This window comes from Stenella coeruleoalba, assembly GCF_951394435.1.
Source record: "Stenella coeruleoalba genome assembly, chromosome: 21".
In the NCBI taxonomy this organism is placed as follows: domain Eukaryota; kingdom Metazoa; phylum Chordata; class Mammalia; order Artiodactyla; family Delphinidae; genus Stenella; species Stenella coeruleoalba.
The window spans coordinates 22024492-22037666 of NC_137167.1; the positions used below are offsets into that span (position 1 = coordinate 22024492).

At 38.3% G+C, this 13175-nt stretch overlaps 1 protein-coding gene across 2 annotated transcripts in view; it reads left to right on the plus strand.

Annotated features, from left to right (window-relative positions):
- Positions 1–13175, plus strand: part of FAT1 (FAT atypical cadherin 1) — a 117394-nt gene that overhangs the window by 43034 nt on the left and 61185 nt on the right. For both annotated transcript variants that reach the window (XM_079909288.1, XM_079909289.1), the window contains exon 3: positions 9005–9319. In XM_079909288.1, coding sequence (XP_079765414.1) covers positions 9005–9319 — 315 coding nt within the window. The remainder of the gene's footprint in view (positions 1–9004; positions 9320–13175) is intronic.

The following is a 13175-nucleotide window of genomic DNA, read 5'->3' on the forward strand; positions in this document are numbered from 1 at the left end:
CTATAAACATTAACTCCTTTTTGATGAAGCAGATACTGTAGGGTACAGTTTTTTAAAATCTGTATTTATTATCTTTATTTAAGTATTGGAGATTAGATTAAAGTTACCAAGATTTCTTTTCCAAAGGGGGGTTTTCCTTAAAACATCAGTTTTTATCTGACACAAAACTTTTACAACTGATTTTTAAGACTTAGAACTCTGGATCCTACCACTCAATATTTTAAAGTTAGTAACGGGAAGCACATTCACAACTTGGTTATGATATTCTCACAGTGATATTCAGTATTCTATAATGCCTTATAACTGTTATGCTTCATTTAATATAAACTTAGTCTGCATTTTTACCTAACAAGATGATAGGATAAATATACTAGCTTCCTGAATATAGAACAGTGTGGCTTCTTTTTTATATCCTTTTTTCCTTTTTTTTATCCTAAACTTAGTCACATGGGATTCTTGAACTTTATATAGAGATCTGTTTGGCCCACATTTAGTTGGGCTTATACTTGAATTTATGTCATTCCTCCCACCAGGGCAAGTGCTGGTAAACTTGTTGATGTGTTGATTTTTTCCCCCCCCCCATCAGTAGTGATAGATTTATGAAGATCGCCTACCCAGGCTTATAAGGAAAGAGCCAGAGCTTGAGTTAGATGTGTCTTTTGAATCACAACTCTGCCACCCCATAAGAACAGGAAAAGCAGAAGAGAACACCCTGGTGGTTATGAGTTTTGCCTGTGGACTAGTCAGCCAGGTTTGGATTCTTGCTTCTCTGCAACTAGTTGGGTAACTTAAGGCAACTTACTTAACTTTTGAGGCTTACACAAGTTAGTAAATGTAAGTGCTTAGATGGCTAACTGGTAAGGGAATTCATTAATTAATTCATTGATTAATCTGTTCCTATGATGATGATGAATAAATGACCTTAGACCAGTGACTTTTCAACTCTAAACCTCTACATCCGCATATGGAAATTGAGGAGAGACCATGGAGCTTACAGAATAATTGTGAGGATTCAAAAAAATGGCATATATAAAGCATATGCTGAGTTGCATCCAGTAAACGTAAGGTGAGAAAAGTAATCTACATTGAATTTGAATAGCTTTTAAAATATGAAACAAACTGCTAGAAGCATTGCCATTGGTATGTGAAATGTATCCTTTGGATTTTAATGCCTCCACAGGCTGTCTGGTGTACATAGTTTTATCCAATTAATATGTGTTCAGATGATATTTTTGATACCCAAGGATGATCCTTTTTAAGAGAGCTTATCCATGAAAGCCCTCATTAACAGTATTAATGATTCTGACATGGAAATCTGAACTTGGAATCGTTCTCCACAAAGCGTAAAAACATGGTTTAGCAGAGCTTGACGTGGGAATGGCTCTTTGCAAAGCTAAAGAAATCCCTGGACTTGAAACATGATGCTTAAAATCTGATTATGAACTTAATTAATATGTTTTGGTAAGTTTGCAAGTCAGAAAGCTTCCTCAGCTGATTTTAAAGTCATTGCAGCAATTTTAATTGAAAGAGTTGATAGATATACATTTTAATTAAAGTGATTTAAATAGACAGTCTAAATAATGAAAAAACAGATTGACAGTTACTACATAAGAAGCTTTCCCTTTAATTATTAACTTATGACCTAACTCTATACAATATAATTATAGAATTTCCTAGACCTAAAACTTTGTAAGTAGTTTCTTTATTCTTTTTTTTAAGCTCTCATTGTAATTTATTTCATAAAGGTGAACTTTGGTCTGGCACTATAAGTAGTTTCATATATAAATAATTTTGAATATTAAATTGTTGAAGCTGTCAGGCTATCCATTGTTATCCATTGACTCAGATTAAATGAAACAGATGAAAGTGTTATCTAAGATATAAAGGGAAAATGAGGCAAGAAGGTTATACTAGCAAAACTTTTAAAAGACTGTTGGTACTTAAATTTCATTTGGCTTTTTACTTATGCATTTTAAATATGACTTAAAATTCATGTTTATAGAAATTTACAGTTAAAAAATATTTTAGGGCTTCCCTGGTGGCGCAGTGGTTGAGAGTCCGCCTGCCGATGCAGGGGACACGGGTTCGTGCCCCGGTCCGGGAAGATCCCACATGCCGCGGAGCGGCTGGGCCCGTGAGCCATGGCTGCTGAGCCTGCGCGTCCGGAGCCTGTGTTCCTCAACGGGAGAGGCCACGACAGTGAGAGGCCCGCGTACCGCAAAAAAAAAAAAAAAAAAAATTTTAGTTCACTAGGTTGGTTGATTTTCTTTATTGTCCCTCCATCACTTTGTTTATTCTAGACCTTTCTTTTTCCCCGCTGGGCATGTAATTGTGTGTTTGTGTGGTTTTTAATTTTGAAACAGAACTAAACAAAAACAAGGCTGTACTCTGTACAGTTTTATAAAGATTTATATTTTTGATCAATTTGTATATTGTTGACATTGTTCCTTGTAATTAATAAACATATCATTTTTTTTTTAATCCCCTGCATCGGCAGGCGGACTCTCAACCACTGCGCCACCAGGGAAGCCCTAAACATATCATTTTTTAAAGCTGTGTCATATGTACCATTATAAATTAACCAAGTCCCCCTTTTATCCTGACGCTGTGGAATGTTTTTAATGTTTTAATGGCACAGAACAGCAAGGTTTTTGCATCATCAGATTCTTTACCCAGATCCCCAAATGTTGGGAAAACAACAAAACCAATTTTTCCCATCTGGTCACTCCATTTTTACATTCTTTTGAAGCCAGGACTTTCTCTGGAAACTGCAGGCTGTGTTCAGTTGCTCTCATGCTTCTCTCCAATCAGAGGACACAGCCAGAGACTCAGAAGTGTTACAGCATGACTGTCTGGAGCCAGTCTCTTTGGGATTGAATCCAAGTTCCACCAGTAATGAACTAACTGTGTGACTTTGGGCAGGTTGTTGCCATCGTTTCCTCATCTGAAATAGGGATGATCATATTACCCATTTCTTAGGATTTCTGTAAAGATTAAAAGATTTGAGACATATTTAAAATAGCAGCTGGTGTATCATGAGCTCTATATATGTATCTCTTGTTTTATATTATCACCATCATCATTACCATTTCACTTGAGTTTGCCGTGTTCCCAACCACAAATGGCTTCTCACAAAATAACACTCATGGCAAGTTATTGCTTTTGAAAGATTGGATGTTGGTGACATCAGTACCATGTCTTTAACCTGGAGGGATAGTTTTACAATATGACTTACTCTGTGTTTAGCTGTGAGAGGGCAGAGAGGTACGTGTTGAACTGTGCAATATGCTAGTTTTTCTTATGATTGACTAAGAAGCTTTTCATACAGTTGCTGCCTTAAGCTTGGTTCCAGAAAAGTAAAAAGTGTATGTGACATGGTATATCAGAAAGGAGGGTAGGGTTTGCAAATTTATGGTGCCAGATTGTTGCTGATTGTAAGTATTTTTGAGTTGGAGTAGCTGAAGAATCTGAAAGAGCAAGGTTTTGTTGAAAGCTTTGGTACCAGGACTTGATAGAGGGCCAAGACCTGTTAAACAAAGAAAACAGGAAAATTCCAGGAAGAAAGGTGTTCTGTGACCATGGAAATTTGAGTCAGTTGAATTATTTTTGGCAGTATAGTGACTACACTGGCAGTATAGTGGCTACATAAAACTTTTATTTCTGCCTTAAAGATTACTCTGTTGAAAGCATCTTGCCCCGCCAGTGGCAGTTGGAGGGACTGCTGGCTGTTCCTGTCCAAGGCCAGTGTTCAAGTTAACAGGCCATTAGCGAGCAGGGATACATAGTAGAAATTAGTTATGCTTGGAAACCTTTATTTACTTTTGGACGGTCTACTTGAGCAACTAATACTGTATCCTACAACCTTTGAATAATCAGCGTGTACAGGAAGACACCATCAGTACCTGTTTAATTATACGGACAGTAATGAATCCTTCTAGAAAGAAATTTTGCTGTGAGCTGTATTTTCAGCCACATTGGTCAAGCTCTTTTAACAATTACATTGCATTATTTTTTTCAGTCCAGTTTTTCCACAGTATGCACATTTAAAATCAGTTTCCATAGTGACATCTGGTGGTAGTTTTGAAATCCTAGAGAGTATGTTTGGAATGATAAATATTTTTACTTAATAGCTCCAGATTTCTAGCTTCTTTCAAATTTTTCAGCTCTATTAACAACTTTTCCTGAAAATGTCTTCATTGTATTCCTGAGATTGGAAAGCTAGGCATTTTTCGCTTCCGTCATGTTTCATTAAAGCCAAGAAATGATCTCTTATAACATTGCTGGGTGGTGCATATATAACAGACTTGTCTAAACTTGTCTTCTGTGTTCAAAATATACAGCGTAGAATCACACAGCAGCATTCTTACCTTGTCTGCTGCTTGTGCGCTAAAACCTCTTGACAAGAAAGGTGTTATTTCTGCTTTAGCCATCTCACTGGCTTTTTCTTGTACAGCATTGATTGAGACTCTTTTCATCTGGCTGGAGGGAACCGTGGTAGCCCTGGGCTATCACTTGTTTCTCCCTCACAGCCTGGGCTTACGGATCATCTAGTTGCTTGCATGCTATTGTTGCTCTCCCAGAAAGTGGAAGAGGAAATAAAAAATGGGAGCAGAGATGGCAGAGAAAGAAAGGGAGCTGAGAGAGGGGGAGCTATTTGAAGACAGGAGGAGAACCACAGGAAGTTAGCGTATGGATGTGTATATGTGCCGAATAAGATGCAGTATTATTGTGGGTATGTATTAAAGAGAAATAGCTTTAAAACTGGAGTTTAAGTATTTATAGTTTTGTTTGGTTCCTTAGAGAATTGTTTCAGGAAAAGTGAATTTATAACAAGTGTGCAAAAAAGTCGGAGTTACTGAAAGTTGGTTGGTAGAAGATCATGGATTGAGAGAAATGGGAGTGGGATGCAGTTTTGCGAGTGAACACAGTAGGTCGATTCACTTCCAGTGATGCCTAGGGGTCCTTAGTTGTTGTTTTCCTGTGTTAAAGGTACTAGTTAGAAGTCTTCATAATGGAATTTTGAAAATTTGTTTCTTTTTAATGAATTAAGGTAACGGAATGTACAGAAGAAATCCATCTGTACATGCTAGTTGTGGCTCTAGGAAGGACTGGGAAAAGAAGAGTGACAGGTGTAGGAATAAGGACTGAAAGAATAGACACTGCTCTGGCCAGGCTTCTAGGTAGTTGGTATGTTGGCCATCTCAGAAACTGGGACCCCCCGTAAGGAACTATCGGGATTCTGATGAGCCCTTGGTTAAGGAGGTGCCTTGCTCTAGATTCTCAACGTTCTGCCTGTTTAGCTTCTTAAAGTTGAGCAAATCATTTCAGCTCTTCTTAAAAACAAGTGAGTTGTACTTGAGGATTTCTAAAGGGTTGTCAGTCTCCAATTCTTGGTTTTGAAATGGCTAAGGCTTAGATCTACTAGTCTGTCTTCCCAGATTATCTAGACTGTTTCTAGCTGTTCCTGGACCTGTGGTCAGTTCTTCCTAGATTCAAAATGGGAGCTCAGTTCTGCCTGTTGCAAAAGTTTCTGCCTGGGGGTCTCGCAGGGATGTATCTTGTGACTGAGCAGACAGATTAAAAAGCAGAACACAAAATCCCTTTGCATAAGTATGGTCTTTTCCCACCTACTTTATGCTTTTAGAATAGTGCTTAGAATTAGAATCCGCAATTAAAATAGTGCTTAGGCACTAGCCCCTGAACCACTATGAAGTAGAGCCCTGGAATCGTTTCTTCTTTATTGTCCTTTAAATGTGGGGAAGACCCTTATCTCAGTAGTGGAAAACTGCTTGTAGCCTCTCATCATGGCAGCCCCCCACCCCGCTCCTTGGTCTCCAGCATCCTTGCTGCTGTGGAGTGTGTGACGATGATTCTGTTGCTAATGATGACAGTGTAGCCTGATGGTGAAGAGCCTAAGTTCTAGAGTCAGACTGTCTGATTCAAATCTCGATTCCACCACTTTATTGTTGACTGACCATAGCTGTGCTTCCTCATCACTGTAAGGCTTGGGCTGTTCGCTGACTTTATCTAAGCTTCTGTCTCCTCATTTGTGAAGCCACGATGAAAATCATGTGATTCCAGTGTTCTTTAAACGATTTAATGCATGTAAAGCACCTAGTGAAGTCCTTGACATACAGTAAGTCCTTGTATTATTAAATTATTATATATAAATACAGTAAATTTATTTGTATTATTATTTGAGCATTTTGGTTAGAAGAAGTTATTCAGTATGTCCTCCTTTCCCTTTGGCAGTTAAAAATTCACTTTATTTCTTAGTTATCTATAAGCTGTAGTAATTTTGTTCTTTTTATAAGAACGTAATAATTAAAGTACATCAAAACATGAACATCTTAGCAATCACTATATGAAATATATATAAAAATATACAGTTTAAGAATTCATGAAATATGAACATCACTTATGTATATTTAATTACTAATTAATACAGTTCTAGTTTCTTCCATATTTGAGTAGAGCTACTTTGGAGTCTCACTTTGAACTGTTGGTAGTATCTGGAGATTACCTGGGACTTGGAAACTTTCCCTCCTGACTGTGGCTCAGAGGTCATGCACAGAAGGGTGTGGCTACCCCCTCAGTTGCTAGGTTGATTGGGGGAGAGGGGCTCTTCCCAGCAGAAACATCCAGCCCATAACTGTACGCTAGTCAGGACACAGACCAGACTCCAAGTGGAACTTGATGTAAAATAAATAACTGTTTTTGTCTGTGATTTAATTCTTATTATGTATTTGCATTTTCTACCTCTTTCTTTCCTTCCATCCTGACACTAAAAGAAGCTATTGTATGTGAATGTTCACTTAATAAACTCCTTCTGAATACTGACATGCAAAAAAATGGACAAAGTATGAGCTTTGACTTGTCTTTTCAGAGTTTTCATGTTAAATTTTGTTGACTGAACTTTTGTCATACTAACAGTAAGACAGATGGAATTTTGGTGGCCCTGCAGTCAGAGATTCCTAGTGTTTGAGCTCCAGCTCCGCCATTTACTATGGCCCTGGGAAAGTTCCTCGTGACTCTTAATCTGAGTTTTTCATTCATGAAATGGGGATAATAACACCACATATGTGGGCAGGTTGGATATAAGGAATGAATAAAATAATGCATGTAAGACAGTTATAGTACCTGACGTATCATAAAGACTGACAAAATTTTTCCTAATTATTGTTATTAAATGCCTACAAGTGATGTTGAGAGGGACACAGTTTTTAAAAGTGGATAGCAGCATGAACTGTTGGAGGATTAGAACTCAAAAGAGGTGAATACAAGTACCACGTACCTGTCTTTAAATTTTCTAATAATACTTCACCTGCCAGATGAATTATGTTACATTTTAATGACATGGCAGAAACAAGAGAAGCATATGTACATTCATTTATTAATATGTAATCCTCTTAGAACTGTTCCCTGGCGTCCTTTGTATCGGTTGATGGGAGTGAGACAAAGAAAAACTGGAAAAGATTATTTTCACTTGGTTACTAAGGGCACACTCTTCTTTCAGGCTAAAACAAATATAATTTGGTGAACAGATTGAGTATGCATAGACTTATGTTCGGACCAGAGAAAAAGGAAAACGTGTTTGAGTTGTCTGCTGCATAGAGAGACCAGCTAGCTCCTTTTTTATTTAAGAGTTCTGAGGCTTTGTTCCATATTTCTAGGAGGAGATCCATTTTGAGGGTTTGCAAAGAAATAGTGAAGCAGTAGTTATAATGCTTCTGAATAGCAATACACATTCATTTTATGATAATCTATTTCACATTATAATATTTAGGTTTGCTGTTTGTAAGTTGTAAACCTTTTGGGGAGTGTTAGATATAATTATCTAACATTCAAAATAAATGAGGTTTTTCTGTGATATTAACCTCAAATAAGCAAATATTTAAATTTACATGATCAAGAAATATAGATGTATATATTTAGTTGAGATAAATACTGTTTCATTTTTGAGCACAGGTTAAATTGATATTTGTTATTTTTCCCATAGTATTTTGCGTTAAATGGGAAGCTTCAGTGATTTTAAAGTTGTAGGATTTCCATAGTTCAACCTGGATCATGTTGAACCCTAAAAATAGCGTTAATTCAGAATGATTATTGCACAAGAAAAAAATCCAGTGATGTATTTTGGGAAAGCCAAAGGACAGGTTTACACCATTGAATAAAAAGGTGGGATTTGCCCAAGAGAAATGGATATTTCCACTGTTAATCATCCTAAGAATACGTTAATCTTGAGATTAAATAAGATTTCGCGTGGTTTCAGTGGCTGGGCCAAAACATTACAGACATTCTAACTTTTTTTGTAATTTTATAATTCCATCTCTTACTAGTTGACTTAATGAGAAAGGTGTCCTAGTTTGGATCCCATTTGAGGACTTTTCTGTATCAACTCCAGTTAATATATCCATTCATTTTTGTTCATTCATTTAATAAATAATTATTGGGCTTTGGGTAATGTGCTGGGTAAACGGGCATTTAGAAGGATGTGGTCTCTGCTCCTGTGGAGCTTATAATGTGGTAGGAAAATTTATATTTTTTGCATCCTGGTTGTCTTGCCATTAGCTTAAGGTGATTAAAAGAAACTGACAGGTTTCAGGACACAAGAGACCATATTTGCCCATTCATTTCTTTGGGTTGTTTTGAGACTTAAATAAGATAATAGTTGTAAAGTGCCCCACATAGTGCCTGGCACCTAATACTAATAATGACAAATATTTTATAACCAATATTACGTGCCAAGTGCTATATTCTAATCATTATATGTGTTCATTTCATCAACCTAGGAACACACTACTCTTATTATTCCATTTTATAGGAAAGGAAACTGAGGCACAGAGAGATTAGACAATTGGCTTAAGATCGCACCGCTGTGACACAGAAGCCTTCCATAAGGCTTAAGGCATAAGAGTTGTCATTTAGGCTGATGCTTTCTCAGAGTGACTGTTGGCGGTGATGGTTGACAGGCTACTTCATGCTTCTCTTCTTCCTCCTCTAGGTGTTATAGAGACATCAGGTCGACTGGACCGCGAATCCACCTCCCATTACTGGCTAACGGTCTACGCATCTGATCAGGGCGTCGTGCCCCTTTCCTCCTTTGTAGAGGTCTATATAGAGCTGGAGGATGTGAACGACAATGCGCCGCAGACTTCAGAGCCTGTTTATTATCCGGAAATAATGGAAAACTCTCCCAAGGATGTGTCTGTGGTCCAGATTGAGGCATTTGATCCAGATTCTAGCTCTGATGACAAGCTGACATACAAAATTACAAGCGGAAATCCACAAGGATTTTTTTCAATAAATCCTAAGACAGGTATGTGTTAATATTATGTATGAAATATTCATGCTTATATGCTCTTGATATGGGGAAATTTAAGAATTGTTTCTTTATTTGCCACTTTTATTTAGTTTTTGATAAATCGTTTCCCTTTTGAGTTACTCAAGACAAGCCTTTATTCCCTTATGAAAATTTTATCCCCAGTTTTTTTTTCCTTTGAATTTGCTTTTATAAAACTATTTTTCTCATTAGTAGAGTTTCACTTGCAGGTTAAAAAGCAAATATTGTAGTTTCATTAATAGTTCCTAAATTAGTGATACATTTTAAACTTAACCGCAAATTCTACTGCTGCTAAATTTTCCAAACTCTACTTTTTATGAAAAACAGCAAGAGTTTATTTCACAATTCACAGTAGTTTTTTTTTTTTTTTTTTTTTTAATGTTGTTTTGGAATTTTTCCTTAGAGCAGTGCTATGTCTCTTTAGGCAGTAGAGGATCCGGATTAAATAATTTTCAGTTTGGGAGCAGTTACTTTCTTGAACTCATACCTCAAATTTTCCTTCTAACTGTTTTCTCCTCTCAGTGTCTGAACCCTTTTTCTAAGTAGGTAGCTCCTTGACTCCAAAATCCTCTTCCAAAATCCTTATAAACTTCAAATATTTATTTTTTTACATTTGATAATGCATCAACTTTTTTCTGAAGTCTTGGTTCTCTTTTTTACTATTTCACACACACACACACACACACACACACACACACACACACAAAGGTTCAACATAGCTATCATTTGTGTAGTGAAAAGTTAGCTATCATTTATACACGAAAACTTTACAAGTGGAGGGTTGCACTCTGATTTCTTGATCAGAGTTAAACCAAGAACCACCGCATGACACTGAGAGGACAATTTATTTGTAGGAACATAAAACTTCTCATGAAGTAGATCACTGGCCTTTGAACCCAGATTTTCGGTGATTCAGTACTTTTTCATAGGATCCAGTTACAGATTCTAAAGTGGTAGATTTATAATTTGCATGCCTCTATCATGTCTTTGCTCATTATGTCTTATTCTGAGGGAGCTGGCCTGTTCAGTTACTGGGTTGTCTTTTTGATATGTCAAAGAAATAATATACAAAAACCAAAGTTAAGGAGGCATTCTCAGCTTCCTTGCCAGTTTTTTTTTTTTTTTTTGGTGCAATTCTTATTTCATAATTTCCTTTGTTGAACTTAAGAGGAAGCAGTTCTTGAGGTGGAAGGAAGCTTGAGTTCAATATCTGTACCAAAATGCCTGTAGAAAGATAACCTGATAAGGGAACATGTGTGTATGTAATATTTTGTGTCTTAAAAAGTACATTAAAATGTTAGTTTTTAAACCTCTTGTCACCATATTCCAACCTATCATATAGACTGTCTTTCTTGATTGCTACAAGTCAACAAGATTTATTTTGACTGTATTAGGCTTTACTTTTTCCTTGAGATAATTATGCCATTATAATTATATAAGTTAGAGCTACTGTGGGAGCCTTGATACCCTGGTCATCTCAGGCCTCTGAAATGATGATGACACTGCTGTTGTGTTATGTCTTGTAGAAATGGGATTAATGTGGCATTGCTACTCTCTTCATGTCTATTCTGACAACTCTTTTTTTTTTTTTTTTTTTTTGCGGTACGTGGGCCTCTCACTGTTGTGGCCTCTCCCATTGCGGAGCACAGGCTCCGGACGCGCAGGCTCAGCGGCCATAGCTCACGGGCCCAGCTGTTCCGCAGCATGTGGGATCTTCCCTGACCGGGGCACGAACCTGTGTCCCCTGCATCGGCAGGTGGACTCTCAACCACTGCACCACCAGGGAAGCCCTATTCTGACAACTCTTTAAAAGAGATGTCTGCCGAGACTTCTAAGCTCTTCCTTATCTTCAGGGAGTAGAAATCCCTTTCAGGAGTCCATAGCTAGCTCCCAGACCCCTGGGTGGGTAGCATATGCATCCTGCTGATAGGATAGCAGGGGAAAAGCCATGAGACTACAGAGAGGTTTTATTTTTATATGAGTTGAAGGCAGATAGTAGTGGAAAATAACCATAGTTAGCACTCAGGAATATTTGTTATGAAGTATGTAATAAACTGTGTGTTTAATAGAGAAATTTGATCATTCCACAAGTCACCTGAAGTCTCTAAAGACTGAGAAATAACCATATTTTAGCATGGGCATTATAAAAGAATATAGTAAATACAGCCTCAGTATTATTGGGGGCCAGACTGTGAAAGCTGGTGAAAGACAGCCTGGTGGAAGAAAGTTCCTGTGATGCGCTGACCCATCAGACCACCTGCGGACCCTAAATCATGTTACTTGATTATTAATGGCGGAGCGAGAAAATCACTGGGCTGGAAATCAGGAGATGTGGACAGTAGTGAGGCTTTACCTCTGGGATCTTGGAGAAAACTGGCTCCCAGGTCCTCACATCTTGTGACTAGCGCTGAGCATTTCTGCAGGCCTGTTAAGGGAAGTGCGTGCATGCGTGCTCAGCGTCACTTCCAGGAAGGATGCCACGGCCTCTCCCAGTTGCAGGTGTTAGTTACCTTTGCTCTGTTAACTCTACATGAGATAACCAAGGTCTTAGTAGATTGACAAATCTGTGCCTCTCCTTTGGATAAACAAATTTGACAAGGTAAAATGCGTCTGCCTGCCCCTTAGTGGTAAAGAGAAATTTAGGACCCTGGTGATGATCACAACATCCAGCAGACTGGAGAAAGCCGGAATTCATTGCCATTCAAATTGTTTGTTTACACTCGAGCGTTTATTGAGCTTCTCCTGTGTATGCAGCATGTTAAGAGATGCTTTGAGAGTATGTAGTCTACGTAAGTGAAATAGCAAAGAGAGACAGGTGGGTGTGAGATGTGTGCCCAGGTGCTAATCAATGCCTCTGGAGGAACTGTGGAACTGATGATGACTCATGTGGTGGTGTAGTTAGGAGGATGAGGCCCCCTGGAAAAGTTAGTGTGCTGATTCTGAAAGTAGTAAAGTGGATGGGTGGACAAGAGGGTAGGGGATGTTCTTCAAGTTGGGACAGTTTGAAGGAGTGGTGAGGCCAAGAGATCGAGTTAGATGAGTGTGTGAGAGAAGGGCTATGCTTGGTGGAAAAGCATAAATACCAGAAGAAGGGTTAAAGGATAATATTTACGCTATTTTTATAAATAATGACCTAATTTGGAGAGTCTGCATACAGTCCCTTGGCATGTTTTGTATAAACTTAAATCAGATGACCTCACTAAGTCCTTTTGGAGAGGAGGAAACATCCCTCCCGACCTTTCTCTCCTTTTGTCATAGTATGACGCGTAATTTAAAAAACAGAACAGAAAACCTTGCTAGGACTGGGTTTGATAATCTGAATGGGGGATTCTCAACGACAAGTTTGGATGAACATTTTTAAATGTATTTTGTGTTCTGATCAAAGTTTTTGTGCCTGGAACTGCCTTTCTGTCTGCATCTCAGATGGTTCCTCCGGTGTTGTTTCTAAGGGGTGGTGGGTGGCAGGGTGTTTCCTTTTACAGAGGGTACAAGCAAAAGAGACTTGATTCATTTTCCTTTCCTGACACACACACTTTTGTTGACACCAGAAATTCTTATAACATCGTTTGTTTGATTATGTTCAGTATCAGGGTAAATTTGCTTCTTTTAACAAAAATTGTGCGGTTGCTCGAGGTGGGAGAGAGACAAGAGCCTAGAGTGTTGGGCTGTCCGAGCCCTGACTGCCCAGCTCCTGCAGACACATACGTCGCAGCTTCCTTTGCAGAGTGTCAAGGACAGAGAAGAAGGAGGGCCCCACACAATGGGGACCAGTGTGCACTCACAGGCTTCATTCTCCACGAGTAACCTCAGCAAAGTGGAGCAACCTCAGCAA